The sequence below is a fragment of the Vicugna pacos genome, chromosome 7 (assembly GCF_048564905.1).
Source record: "Vicugna pacos chromosome 7, VicPac4, whole genome shotgun sequence".
Classification (NCBI taxonomy): domain Eukaryota; kingdom Metazoa; phylum Chordata; class Mammalia; order Artiodactyla; family Camelidae; genus Vicugna; species Vicugna pacos.
In genome coordinates this window covers 36,332,828-36,358,588 of record NC_132993.1, presented here as the reverse complement: position 1 = coordinate 36,358,588, position 25,761 = coordinate 36,332,828, and the positions used below count along the sequence as shown (strand labels likewise).

The 25,761-nt window shown below is 43.2% G+C and overlaps 1 protein-coding gene across 5 annotated transcripts in view; it reads right to left on the bottom strand.

Moving 5' to 3' along the window:
* Window positions 1-368: 368 nt before the first annotated feature.
* The window catches only part of ELMO1 (engulfment and cell motility 1), a 488,726-nt gene continuing 463,333 nt past the window's right edge, over window positions 369-25,761 (bottom strand). For all 5 annotated transcript variants that reach the window (XM_015237313.3, XM_072964661.1, XM_006201899.4 and 2 more), the window contains 4 exons: window positions 25,510-25,617; window positions 18,307-18,389; window positions 7,653-7,730; window positions 369-1,781 (listed from right to left, as the gene is read on the bottom strand). In XM_015237313.3, the coding sequence (XP_015092799.2) occupies window positions 1,581-1,781; window positions 7,653-7,730; window positions 18,307-18,389; window positions 25,510-25,617 (470 nt within the window). In that variant the 3' untranslated portion in view covers window positions 369-1,580. The remainder of the gene's footprint in view (window positions 1,782-7,652; window positions 7,731-18,306; window positions 18,390-25,509; window positions 25,618-25,761) is intronic.

Here is a 25,761-nt window from a genome sequence, read left to right as displayed (position 1 = left end):
TCAGTTCTATAACTTATATAATGATAAGGAAGGAAAAAAAATAATAGAGAAAGTCATGGTCAGGAAGCAACAGTGTAAAATGAATAGATCATATTTTTACCTGGTGGGGCTGATTTTCTAGATGACTGGAGATGGTCTTAGAAGGATCATTCCTTACTGATGCTCACAGCCTATGGTGGCCTGGCAATGGTCAAGAGTCCCCTAGGCCTGGGCTTCTCAAATTTTACGGTAAATTGGGTATCATGTGATACCTGATTCTGCATGTCTGGGATCAGGCTTAAGAGCCTGCATTTCTAACAAGCTTGCAGGTGATGTTGATGACTGAGCAGCAGGAACTTCAATTACCAAATCAAAACACCAGCTCCCCATTCATCATAATTAATTTTATTCCACAGCATGTTTAGGGGAATGTTATTCTCAGGAAGATGTTTAGGATTAAAATAATTAAAAAAAAATCCTGGAAAGTCCACACATTATGTATCTCTTCTTTTCATTAAATATATATCTGTTTGGCAAAAAATGTTAGACTCTTTTGTACAAAAACAAAGCCAAAAAAAAAAAAAAGAAACCAAAAAAACAAACCAAAAAAACCCCCAAAACCTACAACCCGGAACCCTTGCAAATCGTCAATACCTGTAATAATTACAATGATGTAAACGTGGATGCCTGACAGCTTGACCATCTTGTGAAACCTGTTGCAGCAGAACCCCCGGGAAAAGGACCACCAAACCCTTAGACAGCAACTGCCTACCATGAAGGCGTTTAGTAGATTAGAGATGGAGCATGACGACTGATTTCACCATCTGTGCTTTCAGCTAAGGGGCTGGAAGGGTGTGTGGCGATGAAGAAGGCTGGTCTGGGCTGGGGCCGGAGAGGAAGCCTAAGACTAGCTGGGGGGCGAGACAGGTGGTCCCAGTCACAGGGCAGACGTGAAGTGGGCATGGGACCTGTGGACTGTGTCGGGGAGACCCCGCACGGGCGAGAACTAGGTTGAGGCTGCCGCTGCTGCTCTTGGAACCAGAGAGGAACACAGCAGGCAGAGACCGGGATGGGGAAGGGAGGGGCTCTGGAAGCAGATTTCAGTTCACATAGAACTGATGGTGGAAGCAGACCCTAGAGAGAAGGGGAACGAGGATGTGGTGTTTGGTCTTCTCTAAAGCAGCGAGACTGTTCCTTCCAGACACAGGCCCTGGGGCACGCCCCAGGGACGGGCTGCAGGCTCGGGGGCAGTCCGGTGCTGCTGGCTTCCACACTCCAGGAGGGGAGGGCCTGCTGCCAGCATTAGGATGGAGGGGCCCTTTGGCTCTCTTAGCGGCGGTGTGCTTTGCTCTTCTCTCACCTCAGACTGCAGCAACGGGAGGCGACCTAAAGCAATGGAGTCTAGAAACAGAATCAGGGCAGTGAGCAAGGTGCTGGGGAGGGGCAGGAAAACGCGGGGGCTAGAGGCCAGGCCAGAGGAAGTGCTGACCCCCAGCTTTCCTCTACCACAAGAGGATTCCAAGGCGTGGGTGTCTTTTCATTCTTCTCTCTTGTTAGCTAGGTTTTCCAGTTTCGGAGGGGGTGCTTCTGGGCCCGGCACTTCAGTTACAGTCATAGACGAAGTCATAGTTGCTGGGCTCCTTGGGGATGGGTGGAGGTGCGTCGGGGATCTGAATGTTTTCCAGGTCTAGGAGGCGGAGCTTAATTTCCATGCTGAGCAGGGTGTCCAAGTCATTCCGCGTCAGGTCACTCATCATGTCTTTCCCAAGCAGCGCATTCAGCCCGTCCGTCCAGATGCAGTACTGGTGGGAAAGGAGGTGACAATGAGAACTACCGATGACAATTACAAGAGGAATCACAACAGCTAACATTTACTGATTACCCAACATGGGCTAGGCTGTGCTAAGTGCTTTGCCTACATCATCATTTAATATTCACAGCCTCTCTATAAAGGTGACACTTCTGTTAGCATCTCTGTTTTCCAGATGAGGGAACTGAGGCAATGAGATGTTAAGCCATCTGATAGTACATGGAGTGGGTAGGATTTGAACTCATGCAATCTGCCTCCAGTGCCTGCACTCTTTTGTGCAAATAATGCCCCTCTAGGTTACAGAAGAAGGATCTGAGTTCTCCATGCTTGTGCAACATAATATCTCTAACATCCCACCAGTGAGTGTATGACATTAAGGTATTGGTAGAATAACTCCCAACACCCCTGGACTCAACATCAGGTCAAACTTGCTTCTGTCCTGACTCCAAGCTTGGTCCTTGGTCTAGCAGCTAATCTCTGCCTATCCGACCAGATTCCTAGTGCTCACAATGACAACCCAATCCCATCCTGGAGCCAATGGTAGCCAATGGCATTTCTCAGCAAAAGGTCTTGGAAATAGCCACGTGCAGCCCAATGTCTGGTGGGGAAAATGGATAAAATTATTGGGTGATCTTAATAGAAGGTGACTCGGCTGCCTGTCTGGGAACCTCTTCCACCTGGGTCTCCAGTTTCCAGGGTTTTTCTCCTCCAGGTCTCTGGAGCCCGATCCCTGGGGACATCACCGGCTTTCAAAAGCACTCCATAGTACCCACCTAAGAATTTGGTTCTTCCCCTCTCGTTAAAATTAATCTTGCCCTTTGCCTCTCCAGTAGATGAAGAACTCCTTGAGGGAAGGAACTGTGCTCTGTTTATCTGAGGACCTGCCTTGCTCCTGTCAGCTTCCTTCCCAGAGACGGAAGCCCTGCCCTGCCCTGGTGTCAGAGCCATGATGCCTGGTGGAAGAACAAGCCTCTGCTGCCAGCATCTCAGAAACCTTGCCGGATGCTGTGCTTTGCTCACCTTTTAGGAGGTTCTAATTCTATACAGGACTTCCTTGACAGCAATTTCTCTACTCTTCCTGTCACACTGGACTTCCTTCTAGAATGTGCTCTAGATTCCCCCCTCTCCTGCTCTCCCTGGGTCAAGCTGCAATTCCAGAGCCTACTTAGCTTGTCCTTTGCACCATGGTTACCTGGGCTACGGTCCAGAATACGACAGCAGATCTCAACATAAAGTACTACAAGACTGCAAGCACTATACAGATCTCAAGTCATACTGATGTGATGGAAATTTACCATGATGCCCATCGGTGGCACCACTTTTTAAGCCGAGGAGATATACCATGGGTGTATTATGAGACCTATGTCTGAGTGCTACAGTCCTGAACTGTAGAACTTTGGTTCTGCCTGGGCTATGTGCTCTCAGCCAAAGCGTTTTAATTCCTCTAAACATCGGTTGAGTGCTAAGGGATTTCTGGAACTATGAGTGTCCTCATGAGTACCTTAGATAGATTCTGAAAACATCTAACACATTCATTTTCTCATAAATAATCTTGATAAAAGGAGATACCTAGGTCCTACCCTGCAGATCCTGATCTTGTAGATCTTGGATCAGGCAATTTTATTTAGAAAAGCTTCCGGCTAATTCTGATGTACCTCCGGGCATGGGCACCACTGAACTCCAGGCTCTCTAAGGCCCCTTGGCTCCGACACTGTTTGATTGTAAATCCCTAAGTGCTAGGGATTACTGCTCTTTGTACACAGCCTTCTCAGTCCTGGCTAGCTTCCTAGTACAGATTAATTTAACCCACAGGAACACTTCCTTGAGAAACAGCAAGCACAGAAAATTTTATTAAAAAGTACATCGACCAATAAATAAAAACTCTGTAGTACTGAATCTGAGTTGGAAGTATCAATATAAACATATGATGTATTCTGTCTTAAAAAAAAGCATAGCTTCAAGCTCTGTACAAAAAGGTCTAATTATAATGGCCAACCAAGTAGTCATAGGTACACCTGATGTCTAGATTCTGGTTGCTTACTACCAAAAGGAGCCAAAGCTCCATAGAGAAAAGGCAACGAATGTACGAGATAAACCTGGAATATCTTGTTGTGCCAGAATGCCTGAAAGTTGTCAAAGACATTCGCCTATAGGACTCAGAAGCCAACCAGAAGGGGTTCTTGCTTCTTTAGATGGGTTAATTTGGACACTGATAATGACAATAACTGCACCCTATTGAAACACAAATATGTTTAAATCCATAACTTCATAATGATAAACACCAAAAAAAAATACCCCCTCATTGGTCTCCTTTGGAAGATGCTCATTACTTTGAAAAGCAGTAAAGGGAATCAAATGTTTATCCTGCTTAGCATATATACACCGTATAACCTCAGGGTAACCAAATAATTGGTAAGTCCAGTTTCTCTTTATGTAACTATCCCATTAACAAATGAAGAAGGAACAACAGAATTGGAATATCAACCTTTTCCAAAGTATAATGGATCCAAGGATCTAGGCAATAGTCATTAATGGCTGTAAACATCCCCATACGAGGGACAACTGGACATCGTGGAAGAATACGATACCACTGCTGCTTAAAGCTGAGCCTGAATGGGATTAATCGTCTAACTACCACTTAATCGGAAATGCAGGAGACAGATAAACTTGTGAAATGATAGTGCAGGCTGTGGCGAGCAGAGTAATACCCTCCTTTTAGATAAGATCATGTCCTATTCCCTGGAACCTATGAGTTAGGTTACATGGCAAAGGGCGTTAAGATTGCTAACCATCTGACCTTAACACAGGGATCTTAACTGGGATAATCTAGGTGGTCCCAATGTGGTCCCAATGGTGGTCACAAAGGTCCTTAAAAGTGGGAGAGGAAAAGAGAATAGGAGTGAGAGAGAGAAATGGCAGAGAGCAGGAGACTAGGGTGTGGAAGAGGAGGTCAGAGGATGCGGCATGAGGACTCAACCTGCCATTACTATAGATGGATGGAGGTGAGGAATGAGCCAAGGGATGCAGGTGACCTCTAGAAGTGGGAAGGGTGAGGAGATGGATTATCTCCGGTCCAGAAAGGAGTTCAGCTCTGCTAATACATTAAGTTTAGCCCAGAAAGACCTGCATCTAACTTCTGATCTCCAGAATTGTGAAATAATAAATTTGTGTTGTTTGAAGCCTCTAAATTTGTGGTCATTTGTTACAGGAGCCACAGGAAACTAATACACAGAATTAAAATCAGCAAAATCTAGACTACTTGCAATGCTACCAAATAGATGAGCTTTTTCTTTTTTTTTAATTCTTACTTTTCATTGAAGTGTAGTCGATTTACAATGTTGTTAGTTGTATATACAATGTTAGTTGTATACAATGTATACAGCAAAGCAATTCAGTTATACATATATATACATACATGTACATTTTTTCAGTTTCTTTTCCATTATGGCTCATTACAAGAAATTGAATATAGTTCCCTGTGCTATACAGTAGGTCCTTGTTATTTATCTACTAAATTGCAAGAAAAAAAGGGCCCATGCACATGTTCATGAGAAGGAAAGAAAGACCAGGAGGAACCCATGGATTCGAGGAAACTAAAGAAACATGTGAACCAATTGCTATATACGGATCTTATTTGGACTGTGATTTGAACAAAGTATAAAAGGAAAAAAAGTACAGAACTGAGAGAGCTGGAGAAATCTGAAAATTTCATATTGTGATATTAAAACATTATAAAATTGAGTGTGATAATGGTATTGTAGTTATGTTTCAAAGTGGACTCTTTATTACTTAGAGATGCACAGGGGAATATTTACAAATGAAATGAAATCTGTTGAATACAGCTCCCTGTGCACTACAGTAGGGCCTTTTGTTCATCTATTCTGTATATAGTAGTTTGTATCTGCTAATCCCAAACTCCAAATTTATCCCTCCCCACTCCCTCCCCCCCAACCCCATAACCATAAGTTTGTTTTCTATGTGAAAGCAAACTTGTTTGTCTGTTTCTGTTTTGTAAATAAGTTTATTTGTGTCCTTTTTTTAAGATTCCAGTATACCAGAAACTGACACAACATTGTAAATCAACTGTACTTTAATTAAAAGAAAACTCAGCAACAACAAAAATGATATGATAGCTGGATGTGCTTCAGAGTAATCTGGGGATGTGGTGCTGGGTGTGGGTGGAAGTACAGGTGACACCCCACTGGCCGTGAGCTGATTGCTGAAGCTGGGTGACGGGCACTGGCAGGAAGTCGTGAGTCCAGGTCCTGCTTTTTCCTTCCAAGCTACACAGTGCCAGGGCCAAGGGGGCGGCGCTTCTGGAGCAAGCTCTGTCACTTACTACTTACTACTGCTTTGATCTTGGACGAGTTTCTAAACCTCTCTGTGTCTCATTTCCCTTTTTTATAAAATGGGAATAACATTAGTTGAGATTTTTTATAGTTATACAGTGAGGATTAAGTGAGGTGAAGTACATAAAAGCATTGAATGGTGCCTGGGACAGGGTCTTGCAGTTATAATTACTATTATATTTTCTATCGCTGAGGTCTTCAATCTTGGGCGGCCTCTCTCTCCTCCTTTGATAAATGAGGATATCTGTAATAGAACTTTCCATTGTATGGGGTGATTATGCAAATAATTTGAGGTAATAGGTCTGGGAGTGGTCTGAAGAAATGAAAAATGGTGGCAGATATGAATAAAAATTTGGCAGTCCTAGAACATTTATCCTTATCTGAAATTAATGTACACTGGGAAAAACAGCCTTGCGTAGATTTAAACAGCATTCACAGTCCTGCTATTTTAGGTAGTTTCCTATACACCTGTATATATCTTGAATACGGTGGCCTGTGTACAACTGAAATTTTATTTAAAAAGAGAAAACAGTAGGACACAGTATCTATTGTCAGGAAGATGAAGACAAAGTCATCCCCTTCTGCGAACTAAATGTCAAATAACACAGAATTATATTTAAGCACCATTCTAAATGCAGGATTTGCATCTAATCTTTCTTCTCTCTTTGGGATGTACGATTTTATTCAAAAGCTTCAAACCAGTGAAAACCAAACACAGAATAACTTCTAAACGAGCTAAGTCTCCTAGGGGAAACGAGGAACAAAATTCAAATTCTATTAAAATGTTCCTTCCTCTCTAAAAGCTTTTATGCAACCACATGCATGACAAAAATTTGAATGGTATCATCCAAAAAAAGAGTTTCAAGCATGATGTTGGATTCTAGTTTACAAGAAAGTTAAATCAACCATAGTTGCTACTTCATCAGACAAATGCATTTTCCTAGATTTATGCTAAATATCTTAAATATAGCTGACAGCATACTTCAAGAAGTGAAACAAATTATACATATAACAAGATGTCAAAAGGGAATAAAAGCATCTCAAAAATAAAATTCCAACAGCAGAGACAGCCCTAAGCCTCTTAAAATAACTTAAAGAAACATGGTAGAAAACCTACTTCATCAAAGGTTTTAAAGAATAGAAACAAGTTTATTATGGGAAAATTCTGACCCAAAACTAAATATTCAATGAAAACCAAAGCTACAACAACGGCTGATACTTCCTCTGGGTTAATAATTATGCCCTTCCTGAGGATGAAGCACTTGTATATTCTCTTCTTTTACCACGAATTCTTGATCAAGCTAGTAAGAAGTTGAACCTGTTATAACTTGGCAGTTTTTCTAGACGTTTCTATTCTATTGCAAGTCAACAAGATGTTCCTTTGTTCATGATTGTTCTCAGGTAAGCTTTCTTAAAAATGAAATTTCTTTCTTTCCAATATTTTGTACCGGCTTGCTTTTTTTTTTTAGAGAAAATAATGGCATTTTCTCATAAATGAACCCCGAGACCCTTACCTCATGCTTGTCAGGAGCTATGAAGTTCAGCTGGCAGTTTGAGTCATACAAGATCGAGAAAGCAAGTTCAAGCACCTCCTACAAGAGATCAGAGAAAACACCACGCTGAGGAAGATTGGCACATTTGTTGTGCAGTTACAGATGGCTGCAGGTTGAACCTGAAACAGTGCCTCCAATGTGTCCAGACAAGAGGCGCAGCGGCGAGGCCGACAGGAGGAAGGAGCATGCTTTTCAAGGTTCACATCACATTCCTTTCTCTCTGTTCTGCATGAACCATCTCATTTCATTCTCAAGACTGTGCATGTAGCAAGTGTTCAGAGAGGCAAGAAGCTCAGAGAGCTTAAGTGAGTTGTCCAAGGCCACACAGCCCCAAAGCTGTGCTACCCTCCTGGAAGGGAGATACTGAAAAACAGTAAACTCTTTCCCAATCGGCAGAATTATGAGCCACACTGCCTTCTGTCACTGCCAAACAGACAGATGTCCGTAGGGGTATAAACTTCCTAAAACACAGAATTTATGCAAGAGATGAAGCTCTGGATGAACCCATTATCTGTAGGTAACATGCCTATCCTTTGAGCTTTGAACGACTATAGAGCAAAGGATACATAAAACAGATTTTATCCTGTAGTAGCTGCAGGTATAAAGGAGAGCATGGGCCCAAGTGTCAGAATACCTGGGTTCATTCATTGGTGTCTATTGAGTACAGACTGTGAGCCAGACCCAAAGGACCAAGGACTAAGTGACACTGTCACTTCCTTGTAGCTGAATGACCTTGGCTGAGACACTCAGTGTCATGTCTAATATGCATGTTAAAATATGCTTCTCAAATTGTATGCACTGTGTAATATTGGGTACAATGATTATTCCATTGGTCTAAGCAGGTAGAAGGGTACAACCTTTGGAAGACAGAGTCATTGCAGATCTCAGCACCCTAACACTTCCTAATTTGGAGGAAGCAGCCAAGTGAGTCCACATCAGTGCTCTGGGTCACTGTAACACACACGTGCCAGCCTGTCTTCCTGCTCTGTGTCTGTTATCAGGCACTGCCGGTGACTGCTCCTTTCCCTCATGCTGTGATCCGGGGCTGCACCGTCAGCAACCACCCACAAGGCATTTCCTTAGGGGTCAGATCACTCCACATCATTCTCTACCTCAACATCTGTCAGAGGATTTGCCTTTGGCTAGTAACTCACAGCAAGAATGTCCCAGAAGACAGAAGGCAGGAAGATGATGAGGTCAGTCTCCCAATTTCAGAATTTCAGATGAGTTATTTAAAGAATTCTTCCAAAGTTAACCCCGAAGGCTCCACATTAGCTGGATGCCTCTTATGACACAGCCAGCCATCAGGCTACTTGTGGCTCTTGCGGAGTCCGTCTGTGTCTGGCTCGCCTCTGGCTGTCTGTCCCCTCTTGAAGAGAAAGTAGCTCTTGTTCTGAGCCCAGACCTCCTAGCATCTCACACGCCTGTGGCGTCCTTGCCTCACCAGAAATAGAAACAAGTGAAGGAAAGAATGCCCGATTCTACAAAACTACCCCCTGTTCATTTTTTCATTTTTTCTTCCTTAGGATTCCATGCAAGCCTGCCCAGTGAAGACCAATAATTTTAAAAAAAGAGTTCACCAAAACAAACAAGAGCAATTTTCCCATAAGTCTGACATCTCTTTTGGGTCTTTTAGTTTATAATGAAAATGGTCACGGGCCCTAGCAGTGGTAACATAATTGGTGTCATCCTTTTAAAACAGTCAGTAGGGCAATCCATATCAAGAACCAGGGATGCCACGCCTGGGGTTACTCTAAAAAAAATTCAAAAGGAAGCAAAAGCTGTATATTGTTATTATCTTTAAGAACATAATATGAGAAATTAAATGAGTGAAATAAACATCCTCCCTTCTTTGGGTAAACCACTAAAAAAATCACAAATTAGCAACCCAAATTAATACATGCTGTCAGATGTTCAATATACTTAAAAAATCTGGTCTTCAGTGAAAAAAGCAGGAGAAATGAACATTTTATATATATATATATACACATATATATATATATATATACACATATATATATATGTATATATATATATATACTGATCACAAATATGGACAATGTCCATCTGCGGATGAAGACTAAAAGTGAACATGTGAAATGAAAATGATTATATTAAGGTGCTGGGATCACAGGTGATTATTTTCTTATTTCAAAAAACTAAAAACTTTTTTCCAACAAAATGTTAAGCCCTAATCTCATAAATTCATTAAAATTTTTCTTCGATGGGAAATATTGATATAAATGATGATTTATTTACTAATCTTACTGTCATTCGCTAGGAAAACTCTCTGACTCATACTTGAGAGATTGGAGAGAAAAGGGCTTTGCTTCTGGGTACGCAGTCAGCACAGCACAGCGGCACGAGGTGACCTTCGGAGGGCAATAGGAAGGTGAAACTGACAACAGGTTTCTGGCTGACGCTGGACCACGACGGCCACTTTGCTTGGGGCAGGCACATGGCTAGCCATCCCCTTGCTCACAACAGCAGGTGTGAACACCATCAGAGTGCAGACGCGGCCTCCTGACCACGGGCTGAAGTCCCTTGAGACCAGAGTGTCAGTGTGGATGTCCTCTGTGATACCTTCTCTTCCCCAGGGCAAGGAGAAGGAAGAAAAAGGAGGGGGGCTGAGGACTTTGGGCTTCGCCTTTCTAAGGCATGTACCAATAAAGACGTGAATGAGCAGAGCTGTCATGACCTAGATTCCTGATAAATACAGGCAGGAAATGGGAAATTCGTGAGAATGTCAATCCCCACTTTAATTTTGCCAAAGCTGCCTGGGAGGGGCTGGAGGAATTAATTCTCTGCCCCGCATGCCTGCGTTAAATATTAAAGGCTGCTATCACGTATAATGAGTTTTATTGACTTCCCTGGCTGGCTGTCATTGCGGCATTGGTGGAGGTCAGCTCTCCAGCACTTCGAGCAGGCAGGCGGCAGAGTTGGGGTGATGGCCCCTCTTGGGCTAACACTCCAGAAGCGGCCACCTGTCCAAACTGTCTGTGAGGGAGAGAGGTGCCAGGAGGTGGTGGAGCAATCAGCTGTGGATCTGGGGCAGCGTCCCCCTCGGGGGTCCCGTCACACACCACAGTGTTCTCAGACGTCTGATGCTCTGGGCTCTGCTACTTACTGCATAAGGTCTTTCGTTTCCCTGGATTTGATTCAGTGAAAAATCATGTCCAAGAGCCATTTATTTCTATCCTGTGTTCCACTAATTCACATCTCCCACCTCCCTATGTGGAGGAAGGCCTGGATAAGCGAATTCTGGGCTGAGAGGAAACAAGAGGAACTGATCCCTTGACCTCTGACCCCATATTCAACCCTCTGGCCTGGGGACCAGCAACAGGCATGCTGGGTCGGGGGATGCTCAGAGAAATTCTAGGCATGATGGTGTCTTGGTCTGGGGATTGCCATCTTCCAGGGGTCAAATGATGGGCTGACTGAATAGAAGAGTAGAGTTTTATACACTGTATTTTCAGAATACAGCATTGGCTGCCATTCCTTGTATTGTTTTGGGCTGACTTGCCTCATTTGGTCATTTTGCCCAGCATTCACTTTAATTATGCTGGCTCTCCACCATCTATCCAGGTCACCTTGAGGGCTAAGCATTTTGATTAAAGATGCAGGATATGACTTGGCATGCATGTGAGCTAAATACGGCCAGAAGAAACAGTAGCTTTCATAGCGATAAAGCACCGCTGTTCATCTATATACGTGTGAGTTTGAGTTTCTATATTAGAAGGCAGTTATCAGTCACTCATGTAGTATATAATAAGAAAGGGTATCGCTTTCTGTAAGCATCTATAATGTTCTGGTCCCAATCTATCTTAGCATTATCAGCCAATAGTTCTTCAACTCATTTTTGTGTCTCTGGTCCACCAATTCAAAACTCTGAATTCAATGTCTCTCAATCAGAGGATGCTTTTTCAGACGTCAAAAGGCCCCTGTACCTTTTCACATACTGTTTCTTTCTCCTAGAAAGTCTTCCCCTTGTTTGCTCACCTGGTTAGTTCCTTTTCAAACCCCAGCTCAGACACCATTTCCTCCACGAGACTTCTCAAGTCTCCCAGGCTCTCCTTGTGTTTAAATTTACTGGGGCATGAACAACATTGGATTGTAACTGCATATCGGTATGGAAGTCTGATGTCTGCTAGACAGTAGGGCCAGGGGCGAGGTTGTATTTATCTTTGGATTCCTAGCAGCCAGCACAGGCCTGGTATAGAGAAGACACTCAATATGAGTATGAATGATAAATGAAGTAAATCTGAATAAAATGCTTTTTGGTTAAGACCAGGGTTTTCAAGCCGATGCTAGAACATTAGCTTCTAGTACAATCTGCTTCTCATTTCAGAAACATAAATCATAGTGGAAAAATAAAAGCTGGACTCCGGACATGGTGAGATGAGAGCTTTTCTTATGTCAAATATATTCCTATGCCTTTCACTGAGATCTGGTCAAATCTTCCCTCGAGCGCTTACATATTAACTGTTTAACTATAAGCCCCAAATTCAGTGGGATAAGTACCAGGAATGCCCACTTTCAAACACACAACAACGACTTAGCTTTATTTTGTAAACTGCAGAGTTTGAATTGAGAATTCTTAATCCCTAGAAGTTAAATTCTTCCAGTTGAATTTCCATTCACCCATGAGAATTCTTGTAAGTGTCAGAAATTTCCTGATCTCTCGGTGAAGAAGCCAGTACTTTTGGTCTCTACAGAAACTCTGTTGCACCAACTTCTGTTAAACACGTCAGACCCTAAGCTCCAGGAGGACGGGGCCATGAATGCCCGCTCATCACTCTGTGCCCAGAGTTCATCTTACCAGGAGCTCCAGTGCTGACTGGGTGAATGACTCTATGAACCAATGCCTCTGCCTCAAGGGAAAGGATCAGTCCCCTTCCTGTTTCTATTTCCAGGGCCTGAGACAGTGCCTGGCATGTCCAATGTTGAATGAGCGAGAAGTACTATCAGTTACCGACGTTTTGCAGTAACAAAATATTTCCCTTAACGATGCTAATGTCTCAGTTTGCCCTGTTCAGTAATTAAGCTAATGGACAGTCCTGTAGCACAAAATGTCAGAATTTATTCTGTGGCTGGAAAAACTCAAGAGCCAGCGACAGGCCTTGGTTGCTGCCCACTACCATGCACTGACAGGCCCCCTGTGAACACATTTTGATCAACTCTCCTTTTTAGCTGCAGGTCTCCCCTTTCCTATCCAGAAGTCCCAGAGGTGGGGAGAAGCAGATCTCCGGAGTACTGGAGAAGGGGAGTGGGTACGGGTGAGTTAAGGAAATAAATTATTAGCATTGCAGATTTCCTTTCTACCTTTTGATGTTTTGCCTGATGAACTACGGGTACTGACACTATTAACAAGACAAACAATTTTCATTTGTATACAAATGAAAAAGCCAGACTGGCAGAGATAGTACTGCCTCTCTCAACCCTCAAGGCAGCCTGGAAGAGCTGGAAGTGGATGGAATACCTGCGCCAGTGAATCCCAGGAAATAGCCTCAATTTTCAGCCTTATCTATGTGTTTATAGCAGCGTGTCCCATTTACTCATCTGTCCATCCATCCATCCACCCATCCATCCATCAACCATCCATCCTTCCACCCATCCACACATCATCCATCCATTTTCCATCTATCCATCTCTATCCATCATCCATCCATCATCCATCATCCATCCATCCTTCCATCCATCCACCCATCATCCATCCATTATCCATCCATCCATCCATCTGTCCATCTGTAAGTGTCATTACAATTTTTTAAAAAAGGGTTGGAAATGTCATTTACTCAGTTTGTTTTGTTGATGTCTTCTAAAGGGAGAGGAATCTGATGCAAGAAAGTCGTTTACCCACACATATCATATGCTCAAATGAGGTCATTATCTTCACACCTGTTTTGATACTAGTATCTGGTGTGTCTTCTTTCATTTTTTTCCGTGGTTAGTCAGGCTAGAACTCAATTTTATTTCTTTTTCAAGAACCAAGTTTTGGTTTTGTTGATTTTCTCTACTCTTTTCCTGTTTTCAATTTCACTGATCGCTAATATTTATTATTTCTTTTCTTCTGCTTGCTGAAGGCTTAAATTGCTCTTCTTTCTCTAGTTTCCTAAGGTGGAAACTTTATTGACTTTAGATCTTTCCTCTTTTCTAACATATGCATTTAATGTTATAAATTTCCTTTTAAGCACTGCTTTCACCACAACCCACACAGTCTGATAACACAAAAGTTATATTTTCATTCTAGTTACTTTAAAACATTTTTGTAATTTGTCTTTAGCCTCCTTCTTTGAACTGTGGGTTATTTAGGAGTGTTTTCTTAAATTTCCAAACACTTAGGGGGGACTTTCCAGCTATCTTTCTGTTATTGATTTCTGGTTATTTCCATTGTGAACTGAGAACATACTTTGTGTGACTGTTATTCTTTCAAATTTGTTAAGATGTATTTTATGGTCCAGAATGTGGTCTATCTTGGTCAAAGTTTCTTGTGAACTTGAGAAAAATGTATTCTCCTTGTTGTTGGGTGGATTTTCTATTAATGTTAATTAGATCAAGTAGATTGATGGTGCTGCTCTGCTCATCAACAGCCTTGTTGATTTTCTGCCCACTTGATCTATCAATTACTGACAGAAGGGTACTGAAGTCTTCAGGATAGTAAAGGATTTGTGAATGTCTCCTTTCAATTCTATCATTTTGCCTTATGTATTTTGATATCCTTGTCCATCCCATTACTTTTACCAATCTTATTCTTTATATTTAAGTGGGTTTCTTGTAGAAAACATATAGTTGGTCTTGCTTTTCATCCATTCTGACAATCTGTGTCTTTTAATTGGGGTATTTAGACCACTGATATTTAAAATGACTATTTATATAGTTAGATTATATCTGCCATACTTGTAACACTTTTCATTTGTTCTTTATTTTTTATTTTCTCCTTTTTTGGCGGGGGGAGACTTCTGTTTTGAGTATCTCAATTCCTCCCCCCTGTCCCTTGTGACTTTGCTATCATTCTTCTCATTTATCCATATGCTAGAATCATCCAACACATCTTACTATTATTTTAACCAAAGAGTTATCCTTTAGATAACTCTAAATCTTTACGTCGATTCAAGTTTCTGACCTATGTAATTTTCATTCTGGTTGAAGACCTTCCTTCAGTGTTTCCTGCAGAGTAGGTCCATTCACAGTGAGTGCCTTATCAGAGGAAGTCTTTATTTCTCCTTCACTTTTGAACGATAATTCCACTGGATATGGAATTTCTTTTTTCTCAGCACTAAGTATTTCACTCTACTTTCTTTTCACTTTCATGGCTTCTGTTGAAAAATCTACTTTAATTTTTATCCTTGTTCTTTTGTAGGTAAGCTGTTTCTCTCCTTCTGGTTTAAGATTTTTGTCTTTGGTTTTCTGTAGTAGGAATATGATAATTTGGTAGGGGGTCTTTATCCTGCTTGGTATCTTATAAGCTTCCTGGATCTGTGGTTTGATACCTACCTTTAATTTTGGAACGCTCTTGGTCATTTACTGCTTAACTATTCCTTCTGTTCCATTCTCTTTCTTCTAGTATTTTAATTCCACATGTTATAATTTATGCAATTGTTCCTCAGTTATTTGACGTTTTGAGTTTTTTTTTTTTATTTTTTTCTTCTTGGCATTTCAGTTTAGGAAGTTTCTATTGACTCATCTTCAAGCTCACTAATCCTTTCCTCAGCCATGTCAAGTCTACTAAAGAGCCCATTAAAAGCATTCTTTACTTCACTTCTACTACAGTGTTTTATTTATAGCCTTTCCTCTTGATTCATTTCTTGACTTTCCACCTCTCTGCTTACATTACCCATCTGTTCTTTCATGTATACTTTTTCCATTAGAGCCTATAACCCTCATAATCATAGTTAATTTAAATTCTCTGTCTGATAATTCCAACATTTGTGTCATATTGGAGTCTAGTTCTGATGACTGCTTTGCTTCTTCAGGCTGTTTTTCATTGTTTTTTGGCATGCTTGTAACTTTTTGTTGCTATCCAGACATGTTGTATCAGGGAACAGGAAGTGAGAAACACAGACCTTTAGACTGGTGATTTATGTTAATCTGGCTAGGAGTTGGGGGTAGGTTTAATGTTTGCTATACCTGTAAGTGCCAGAGACTTCAGATTTCTCTAGGGACCCTATTTTTGTCTCCTCTACTAACTATGAGCTTCCCTAAGTAGTCCTCCTCCAAGAGAGTTTGTGCCTTCCAGATCTTTCAGCTATAATCTAGTGCTATTATTTTGGTGTCTAGTTGGTGTGGTGGTAGGATATGGATGATGCATGGCACTCTATAATTTTCCAGTTAAATCTCCATTTGTAGAGGTCTTATGTCTTGTGGCTATCACCTTCTCAAGTGCATCTCTAGTAATCTAGCTTTTCCAGTGGTATGGCTACGGAGTTTCCTATTGATTTCCTTCAGGTTCTGACTGCTGTTGATCATGTTCCCCCTACTCCCAACCCTGCAGCTGAAATAAGAAGTCCAAAAAGGGATGCAATGGGAGAAATTCCTTTCCCCTAGCTGGGAAAAAGGTCTGGAGAACAGGACCTTCTTATGGAGAAGGCTCTGTCATATTCCATGATTACTCACCTCTTTCTCCTGCCAGAGGCGTGATGGGGGTGGGCTGTAGAGGGCGGGGGACTGCTATCAGATCTTTACTGAGAGAATCTGCTAGGGTTAGTGGAAGTAAAGTCTATGAAAGTATGTTCAATGCTGCAACCCCCAAGAGTTTCTCACTCTCATACTAGCAATTCATCAGATTTGTCATCTAAATGATCTTACAGTTTATGGCTCCAGCAGATTCTGCTTCAGGTGAGCAGATATGGCTATGACTCTCTGGAGATCCCTGACTCTCCAGATTCTGCAATCTCAGTTCTCTTGGGAGTTCCCAGAAAATTGTTGATTTTCACTTTATTCGATTTCTTCTTGCTGTAAGGATGGAAGTGAAACTCCCAGGCTCTTTATGAGTTAGGGCTGAAACCACAAGTTCCTTCACACGTGTTTTACATAATTTTCTGTCCCTGCTCAGAGTGCTGAGTACTGGTAGGTTGCTCTGCTGCCATCAACACCCCTCCTGGCCTTCATTACAGACTCCTGTTGCTGCCAGTGTCCCCACATCGTGTCCTGCTCAGCTCCAAGTGTTCTATAAGCACAGGGCCCTCGGCTGCAGCTGCGCGAGGCCAGTGCTCCCCAAGATTGTACTCTGCATACCAGGTGGTCTTGACGGCAGGCAGCCCCCCAGGAGGCAAACCATGAAGGCTGGGGACTTGCTGCTGCGGTTAGGGACGCTCTTCTGGAATCTGATGAGCTGTAGAATCTGTTTCCCCACATCATGGAGAAGAAAGATGACCCACCGACTCTAAGGCGTGCCCTTGTATCACTCAGTGCATTATGTGACAGTGCTGGGGACAGGCTTGACAAGGAAGGAATTCTTATGGACTCGAGGTGAGTTATACGTACGTAACTAAAGAAGCAAAGATCTTTTTATCAGTCTCCTTGGCTGTATCCTTTCCCTTCTTCTTCCTTAACAGTACTTTTGTTTCTCCTTAACCATAGATAAGGTCATCCTATGCAGACCTGGAGAAACCTTTGCCTTATAATGTTTGAAATTACAGAGCAGGGATTATTCACTTTAACCCTGATTGATAAATAGGATGTGTATAATGTTTTTACTCCTCTTAGACACTGACAGTAAAGAAGCAACTTACAGATCTTTGTGATATTTTTGGTTCCAAGGTGTCTGAAACATCCTAATCAACTGGATTAATTTTGTTCATGAATGGATATGTATCAGAAGATGCTAAGAGGTCATAAAAAATTGGTTTCCGATGGCCCCTTCAAGGGCAAATACCTCTAAACTGGGGGCAAAGGACATTCCTCCATCCTTCCAGATAACGCCACCTCCTCCACCCTCTCTTATGGAATGTGGTGTCATGGTGAACATCAGTTGGTAAACTAGGAGGGGGTGGTGACAAATATTGCCGTGTGAAGAGTATTTAAGCAATACACACCTTTGGGGAAATTTTCTCCTTTAAGCTGGGTTTGAACTATTTCACAATACTTCCCATGATGCTGAAGAACTTCAGGCCTTCAAAAGTTTGCTAAGGATTTTTGAGTCATCTGGTCTCTCCCTTTCCCAGACTTCACTGAGACCCCAGGGGGTTAGTAAGAAGGAGAAAATGAAAGGGACTAGGTCGAAAATGGAAAAGGAAGAATATGAACATAAATGGGAGACTCAGAGGATGGGTGGAGATTAGTGGAGAAGGTTCTAGAGAAGACTGGTGACAACAGGGAGAGGGCGTTTCCTCCGACTGGATGTAGGAAGGGAATAAGAGAATGGAGGAGATGGTGGGGATTCAACAAGTGATCCGGGAGAGAAAGAGTAAGACTAAGAGATCTAGACGGAATCAGGAAAGGAAAACGAAGAGCTGAGTAAGAGCTGAGTAACTCGAGTGCATACACGCACGTGCGCATGTTCACACACACACGCACATGTACACGCACACGCAGCGACCAAAAAAGGGCTGGGCCCCCTGCAGCCACTCACTGCATCGTGCAGGCAGAACCATTTGCAATAATTTGGAAATCATACCTTGTTTTGTTTAAGGGCACCTTTCTCTTTCATATGAGGGCAGTCCTTTCCCGTCACCACAGCTTTGATATCTGCCACCGGCACTGCAATTCATAAGAGAAAATGAAAGTAATTACATCGTGTGACAGCTTACAAGTCAATACGGAGCAGGACTAAGTATCGCGTCTGCTGACATGGCTGCCGCTTGCAGGAATTACTGCAAGAAGGGAAAAGAGGTGAAAAGAGGGAGAGAGGTCAGGCAGTGTCCAGGGCTAGAAATTTGAATCTTCTCTATAGTCCAGCAAAAGCATCCTTGGGGAGAAAAAATCTATGTTCATAAGCAGAATGTGGTTTACTAAAACCAATACCTAAAAAACAAAGACCCAAATCAACAGCAACAAAACCCCATCATAGTTGTGTTCGACGTGATGGTGTTAGAAGCAGCAGTAATAAAAATAGTAACAGTGGTCCTGCTACGGAGGCTATGGAAGACTTCTGTGCGCCAGGACCAACGCCAAGTGCCTCATATGGATCGTACCTCTTGTACAGTATCTACTTCTCTTTGGTTTCTGAGTTTTGGATAATGAGGGGAAGTAACCCTATCACAAAACAATTTATCTGAACCTAAACAACCCTGAACTCCCACGCTCCAAATTCCCGTCCTCTACTATCTCATGAATTCTCACAACAATTCTGTGAGACAGGTTTTATTATTCCTGTTTTACATACTACGAAACTAAACTCAGTTAAATAAAGGGAACATTCCTTTCTGAGAGGGAAGGGGTAGCCGGTATTTGTCGTGGAAATCCTGAGAATAATGCAGTTAGATAAAATGATGTTCTTTCTTGTCTTACTCAGGACTTGGGGGAAGATAAAAGGAGTGGAACAGTTTGTGCATTTAAAGTTTCGTACAGATCGTCTGCGGGAGAGAAGGCAGTAGGATGGTACGGAACCTTAATTTTAAAAACTGCAGAGTCATCTGTCCCTTTCCAGTGTCTAATCTTTCAGTCCCACAAGGGACTATGAATCTAGGGGCTCATTCAGGATCTGCAAAAGCTTTAAGTCATCAATTCCTTAGACCCCTCTCTGCAGTGATGAAGATAATGAGAGATTTCATAATTAAATTTCATCTACTTTTATTGTGGCATTGGGTTGTGAGGGTGATAGTTAGATGAAGATGAAATTATAAAATATATAGAATATCAAAATGATAAACAGGAAGGCCTTTTAAAAGCTAACATTTTCCAGGTACTGTAAAGTTGTTAAGAACTTTGTCCGGGTCTCTGACACCTCTAGAGCTCTCTCAAACCCTGGAGGGGAGTGGGGCTGTGATGAACTCGTCCAGGAATCTCTGCAGGGATCCCCTGCTATCTATCCCACCATGTCTGCTCCTTCACCTTGCAGTCTGGATTCTAGATCCCTCTGGTAGACATGACTTGTACTCCCTGACACCTGCCTTTCCCCTCTAGGCATATGGAAGACGACACTTCCCAGCATCTTTGCAGTTAAGTGGGGCCATGTGATTAGCTCTGGTCAATGAAGTGTGAGAGAAGTGGCATGGCTCTCCTTGGCTGAGGCAGTGAAAAGTCCACACCCACCAGCCTCTCTTCCCCAGCTGCAGGGACTGAACGGGTCCGTCCCGATCGCGCAGCTCTGGGAGGGCAAAGCAGCCAGTGGCCTGTGTCCCTGAGTCGCTGCGTGGAGCGTCCTTTGAAAATCCATGTCAGTTATGTGCAGTGAGGCGTGAGAAGGAAACTCTCGTTGTCCTGAGCCACTGAGATGTGGGGGGGGCTGTTTGTTTCTGCGGCATAATGTAGCAATGCCACCTCTCCCGAGTGGCCTAACCCTTGACCTTGGACTGCTCTCCTCCTCCACCTGGCCACTTTAGCTTGGCATCTTCCTGTAGACAGTCCTTGTGATTCCTGAGCCTGTCTCTGACTACAGCCACTGACTACAATTCTCTTCTAATCCACTTTCATAACCAACGTTCAGCTCTGGACTTGTGATGTCATTAACATACCAACTCCAAATACCTTCCCAAGCCTCAGATGGAGTTTGAGTCACAAGCACCTTGTAGAAAGTCTTCATTGTATGATATATGACATGGTCAACGAACTAGAGAAAGTGTCTACGATCTATAAATAGTAAGCTACCCCTTGGCTTTGGAAACCCATCCCGTGGAGCAGGACAAGAGTAACACTGAAGTCCGTCGTGGGGGCAGTCTTCAGGATCTCTAGAGAGAAGGCTTCAAGGGAGAGAAGGCACTCTTCCTCCGTACTTGTGGAAGTACATACATCTTTTATATGCATTGGCCCCTGTCAAGGAGACAAGCTGCTATATTACTCACAGGATTATGGCTAAAAGGAAAACATAAAGTTCTAAAAATACAGTGTGGCTTTTAAAGGTTGCTCTTTGCATAGTTTGTCTCTAGATGCGCTGGAAGATTAGGCACCAGAAGGGCTAAAACATCTCCCTCCCTACACCCGTCAGACTCACGTCTCTTGAGTCTGTACTCTAAGGAGGCAGCAGATGGCCCTTGATTACTTCAAAGCAGGGCTAGTGTTTCCATCAATTTTTGGGGGTGGGGGGAGCAGCATAAAGAAGTGGGGCCCGAAGATATGGGAACCAGGAGGGTCACTACTGGGCCCTAACCCTCCCCTCCACCACTCTAACTCCTTGGGGTCTGGCCTCATTTCCTTCAATGCTTTTTTTCAGTTTGAGCGGGATTGAGACAATCCAGTTTAACACTCCCATTTTACAGATGGGAAGACTGAGGCCTAAAGAGAAGAATAAATCATGCAATGTCACATAGCTAGTGAAGGACAGAGCTGGGACAGCTGTTCCTTCTTCTGTTCCACGGTCCCTTGCTAGTCACGACCTTTCCCTTTGTTTGGAAGGTGTCAGCACCTCAAATCATGCAGCAGACAGCCTTTGATGTGGTTATCACTTCAGATATGTTCAGAAAACTCTTTGATTGCTAATATCTGTGAAACTCACTTTAACTGTATTTTAAAATAAAAATACCATTGAAAAAGTAAATGTGGCCACCATGATAAAAACTGTGCTAGGTTCAGCCCTGGGAGCCAAATTGAGGCAGAAATCACCCCAGGAAGTTGCAAGTAAACCACGAGCACTTGCTGTATACATAGCTCTGTCGTAGAAACTCCAGTGGGCAGAGATACAGAAGAGGGACAGGCTGGTCCCAGTAGAAATTCATTAAAGACTCTGGTCTCTAACTTGGCAGCCTGGAGTGGTGGGAATCACAGAGCCTGGGTCTGAATTCTAGACGCACTTCCTGGCTATAACACTTTGGGCTTAAGGTCTTAGAGCCTAAGCTGCTTCGCCCGCTAAGTGGAACTATAACATCCTTTATCTCATTGCGTTGCTCCAAGAATTAACTCAATGCTGGAGCCAAGACCATTGCTGGCTTTGAACCTAAGGAGTCCAGAGCAATGGGGAAAAATCTGGGCCGCAGAGTTAGATGGCTGCATTCAGATCTTTGCTCTACTATTAACTAGACATGCAACTTACTTAATGTTTCTGTACCTCAGTCTCCTAATCTGCAAAACAAAAGCCATGATACCTACCTATTCAGGTTGTCAGGAGGATAATTTATGAAGAGGTCTTAGCACAATGCCTGGCATAGAGTAAGCACTCAAAAATGTTATTTGCAATTATTCTCATTATCAATAATCAAAGCTAATGCTCTCTGTGGACTGAGGGACCTGAATCATTCCCCATGCTTCAATGACCCAAATCGCCCACTTTGTGCCGTTGCAGCCACTCCTCTCATCGGCTGTAACAGGCTTAATCGCCTCGTGTGCGGGAGTGAGCCCTCTCCTCCTGGGCCCTTTGATGTGGGAGTGAAGAGCGCTGGCCTAGATTCTTTCAAAAGGGAGGCACTGAGGGGCCCGGGGCACTGCCGGAAAGCGATGGAGTCTGGGGTTTAGTGGGGGCGAGGACAGCCTGTAAGCCTGGTGGGGGGAATGTGGGGCGAACGGAGGTAAGGACGCGTGGGTTTTCAAGGGCCATGTTTCCTGCCAAAGCAGAGGAATATGAGAAGAGAGATTTCCTAAACCTTTAGGCACAAAGACAGCTAAGGAGAGGCCCTCCATCGCCACTCACACTCTCTGTAGGATTCAGTTACACTATTTGATTCATCAATATCTCAGTATTCAGCCCTGAGTAACTTAAGGGATGGAAGACAGTTTTCCCATTGGTCTCAAGGGAGGCCTGTCGTACATGGCAAGAGCAATAGAACTTGAAATTAATTAAAGGAACAGCTCATTTTTCTAGTGGAATGAGGTTTTTGACTTTTAAAGCCTCCAACAGGGTGGACTGTTTTGCTCCAGGCAGAATGCAGAATTGGAATTAAATGCAAACCAGGTGGCTGGCCTGAAGCTGCAAACTTTAGCTTCCTAGGCTGGGCTTTCTCATCTCAAGCAAAGAATAGCTTCATTTGACTGCATCACATGAATATACTGCCTCCCTGGCACACAAGTGCGTACAGATAAAATCTCAAAACACACACACACCCTCCCACACGAGCACACCTGCACAGGTACACATTCTTAGTTTATCTTGCAATGGAGAAACTCTTTACGGAGCAGCTCTTCTGAGCTCCAAATTACTGGATTTCAAAGGATGCCAAGGAAAGAAGTGGACGAGAGTTTCAGAGCCGCTGTTCGAAGGGACTCTCTTAACCCTTTCCCAGAACCAGCATCACTCCGTGGCCACAACCCAAAGCTCTTTGCAGCTTTGCAGCTCTGGCCTTGCTCTTCTGCAATCACCCTGGCAAGCTGGCTCTCCCTGGCATCAGCACTCGGCTTTCTAGCTCTTGGGGGTGTGGGCCTTGGTGGACCTAGGGGGGCATGAGCTTGCGGGTAAGCTCAGAACCTCCCCACTCCCAGCAAGCCACGGTGCTGTCCTTGCCTTGACTTTCTCCAGGGGCAGAGCTACCAATTTCCCCAGCACCAGGACCAGCTAGAATGAGAGGGCTCCATTTAAACCTAAAATCAATGCCAGTCAAGTGCCTGTCTGTGGGTTGAGAGGTGGATTATATCCCCATGAATATGGGGATAAATAATACATCCGGTGAGTGGGAGAGCCAATTCACTGCGCCGCGCACGGAAGGAAGAACCCCGCTGTGGATTTTCTTTTTTCCTGCCGGGACCCCTTTCCTTATTTGCTGGTCAGGTTAAGAACAAGAAGATGGGAGACTTTGTATAGAGCTTTGGTTGCTGTGGCCAACAGTAACTTCTAACTTTTTATTTTACCCCCTGAGAGCAGAGATTGCAAATTGCTGGCCGCTGCACAGGTCTGAGTTCAAGAGGGAGATTTCACCCGGTGAGTTTTTTTTACCAGTTAGTAGCAAATAGAGGAAAATGAAGACACTGCTGTGAGTTTTTCATACAGCTAATTTAATTTAGCAGGAGGGACTGTCCTTTATTCCAAGATTAGGCCTTTCTTGTCTTTCTTTTTGTGTGTGTGTGATCAAGAGCCCTTTCTAAAATGAAAGGAGTGTGATATTAAATTTTAGATTTTCTTTTGTAATAGCCTTTTTTTTTTTTCGGCCTAAACTAAAAGTTGGCAACCCATTATCAGTTCATTCTTTTTGTTCTTTTGAAGTTTTTACTTATTGGTAAAAGCTGAATTTGGGGATTAGCTCTTCTGAACTCCAAATTATTGGATTTCAAAGGATGCAGAGGAAATCAGAGGATTTCAAAGGATGCAGAGTTTATGGCAATATACAGCCCAGCAGTTCCCGCTCAGAGTGCACATCCGGGTTGCCTAGAGGGTCTGTTAAGACAGAGCTTGCAGACCCCATTCCCAGAGCTGCTGATCAATAGGTCTGGGAGTGAGCTCTGAGAATCTGTTTTTCTAGTCAGTTCCCGGAAGATGCTGCTGCTGACGGTCCAAGGACCACACTCCGAGAACCACTGGTCTAGCGTGCCCGTGATGGGATGGGGAAGACATTTGGAGACCTGAAGGGAGGGTCCTGATTACAGGCAGAGGCCTGGGACGCCCCCACAGCAGGAATGTGCAGACACTGCCCCAGACTCTGTAGCACTGGGTTTCAGATTTCTTTCTTTTCCTATGAATAGTGCCAATAATGTGGGTTGAGGAGGCAGTGCTCCCATGAAAGGAAATAAAATTGCTTTCTGAACAAAATGACACTACAAAGACCAGACCAATGAATTTTTTAGCTGGAGGAAGAGAGAACGTTTCAGGCTGTTTGCCTGATACGTCAGCACAGAGTGTGAGTGTGTCAGGAAGTCGATGCTCCTGGTTTATCTTCCCCTGTGAAGGCCAGGAGCTGCAAGGAAGACAGTCCACACTTGACCTCCTTGGGCCCTGGGGTGACCAGGAGAAGGTGCCAGAACTTGGGGCACCTTCTGTCTGGGACTTGCTTTCATGACTCACGGCAGGGTCAAGGTGATTTTACTGAAAAGTGTCTCTACTTTTTCTCACTCTGATTTCTCTACCTGAGATATCCTCTGAGGCTATGTCTAACTTTACCTCAATTCTCTTCCAAATATATCCATTACCTTTGTGGATTTTAATGTTACTAGAATACTTTGCTTAATCTGTACATGTAATGCTACTAAAAAACCTGGAACTGGTTTTGGTGTTGGACTAAAATAATCCAGCATATCACTGGCTCTTCAAAACATATGACAGACATTGTACAGAAACAGCAAATCAATACACATAATATGTATTTCGGGGACTACTTAGCAAACAATAGAATGTTATTGAGTGAGTTAGTTCTTTGAATCTGTCCTTGGGATCTGCCATTAGCTCTGTACTAAAATTGTGGGCTACACTAAATATAATAAATAAATGTGGTAGGGATCAAGCACATAATTCACGCGAAATTATTTTGGGTCATCAGAAAAAGACGATTGACAGAATCAGGTTTATATTGTTTTTGCTCCTTAAAAGGGCACCTGGACAAGTAATGTGAAAGGGGATGTTTGAACCCCAGTTTTGCATCTTCCGGGAAAGTTACACGAGCGTTCCTTTTACGCCCTCTCCCCTGTTCATGCCCAAAGCCCAGACCCATCAAGGTCGTGGGCTTCATGAGACCATCAGGCTGGGACTCACAGCCAGATGAGATGCGCCCAGTGGGTTTCCCAGGTTAACAGTTTTTCTGTATATTTTGTGACCAGGAAACAAACAAATGACCCGAACTCAGGCCTCCTACACAGGAGAGACACTTACATTTGTCCTGCAAGGAATCGTGGGGCACTTCTCCCTGAGGACTTTCTTCCAAGTCTCCATAATGCAGGACCTTGTGGTTTGGTGAAAGCCGGCAGTACCAAAACTTATCTGGGAAAAAAACACACATTTACAAGGTAAATGATTCTGATTTCCAAAAATGTTGACATCCATATTTCATCGCAGTCTTTCCTAGAAGAATAAAGGGTTCCTTTGATTTTGAGTCTTCAGGAAAGAATGAATTCTAGAGCCCTG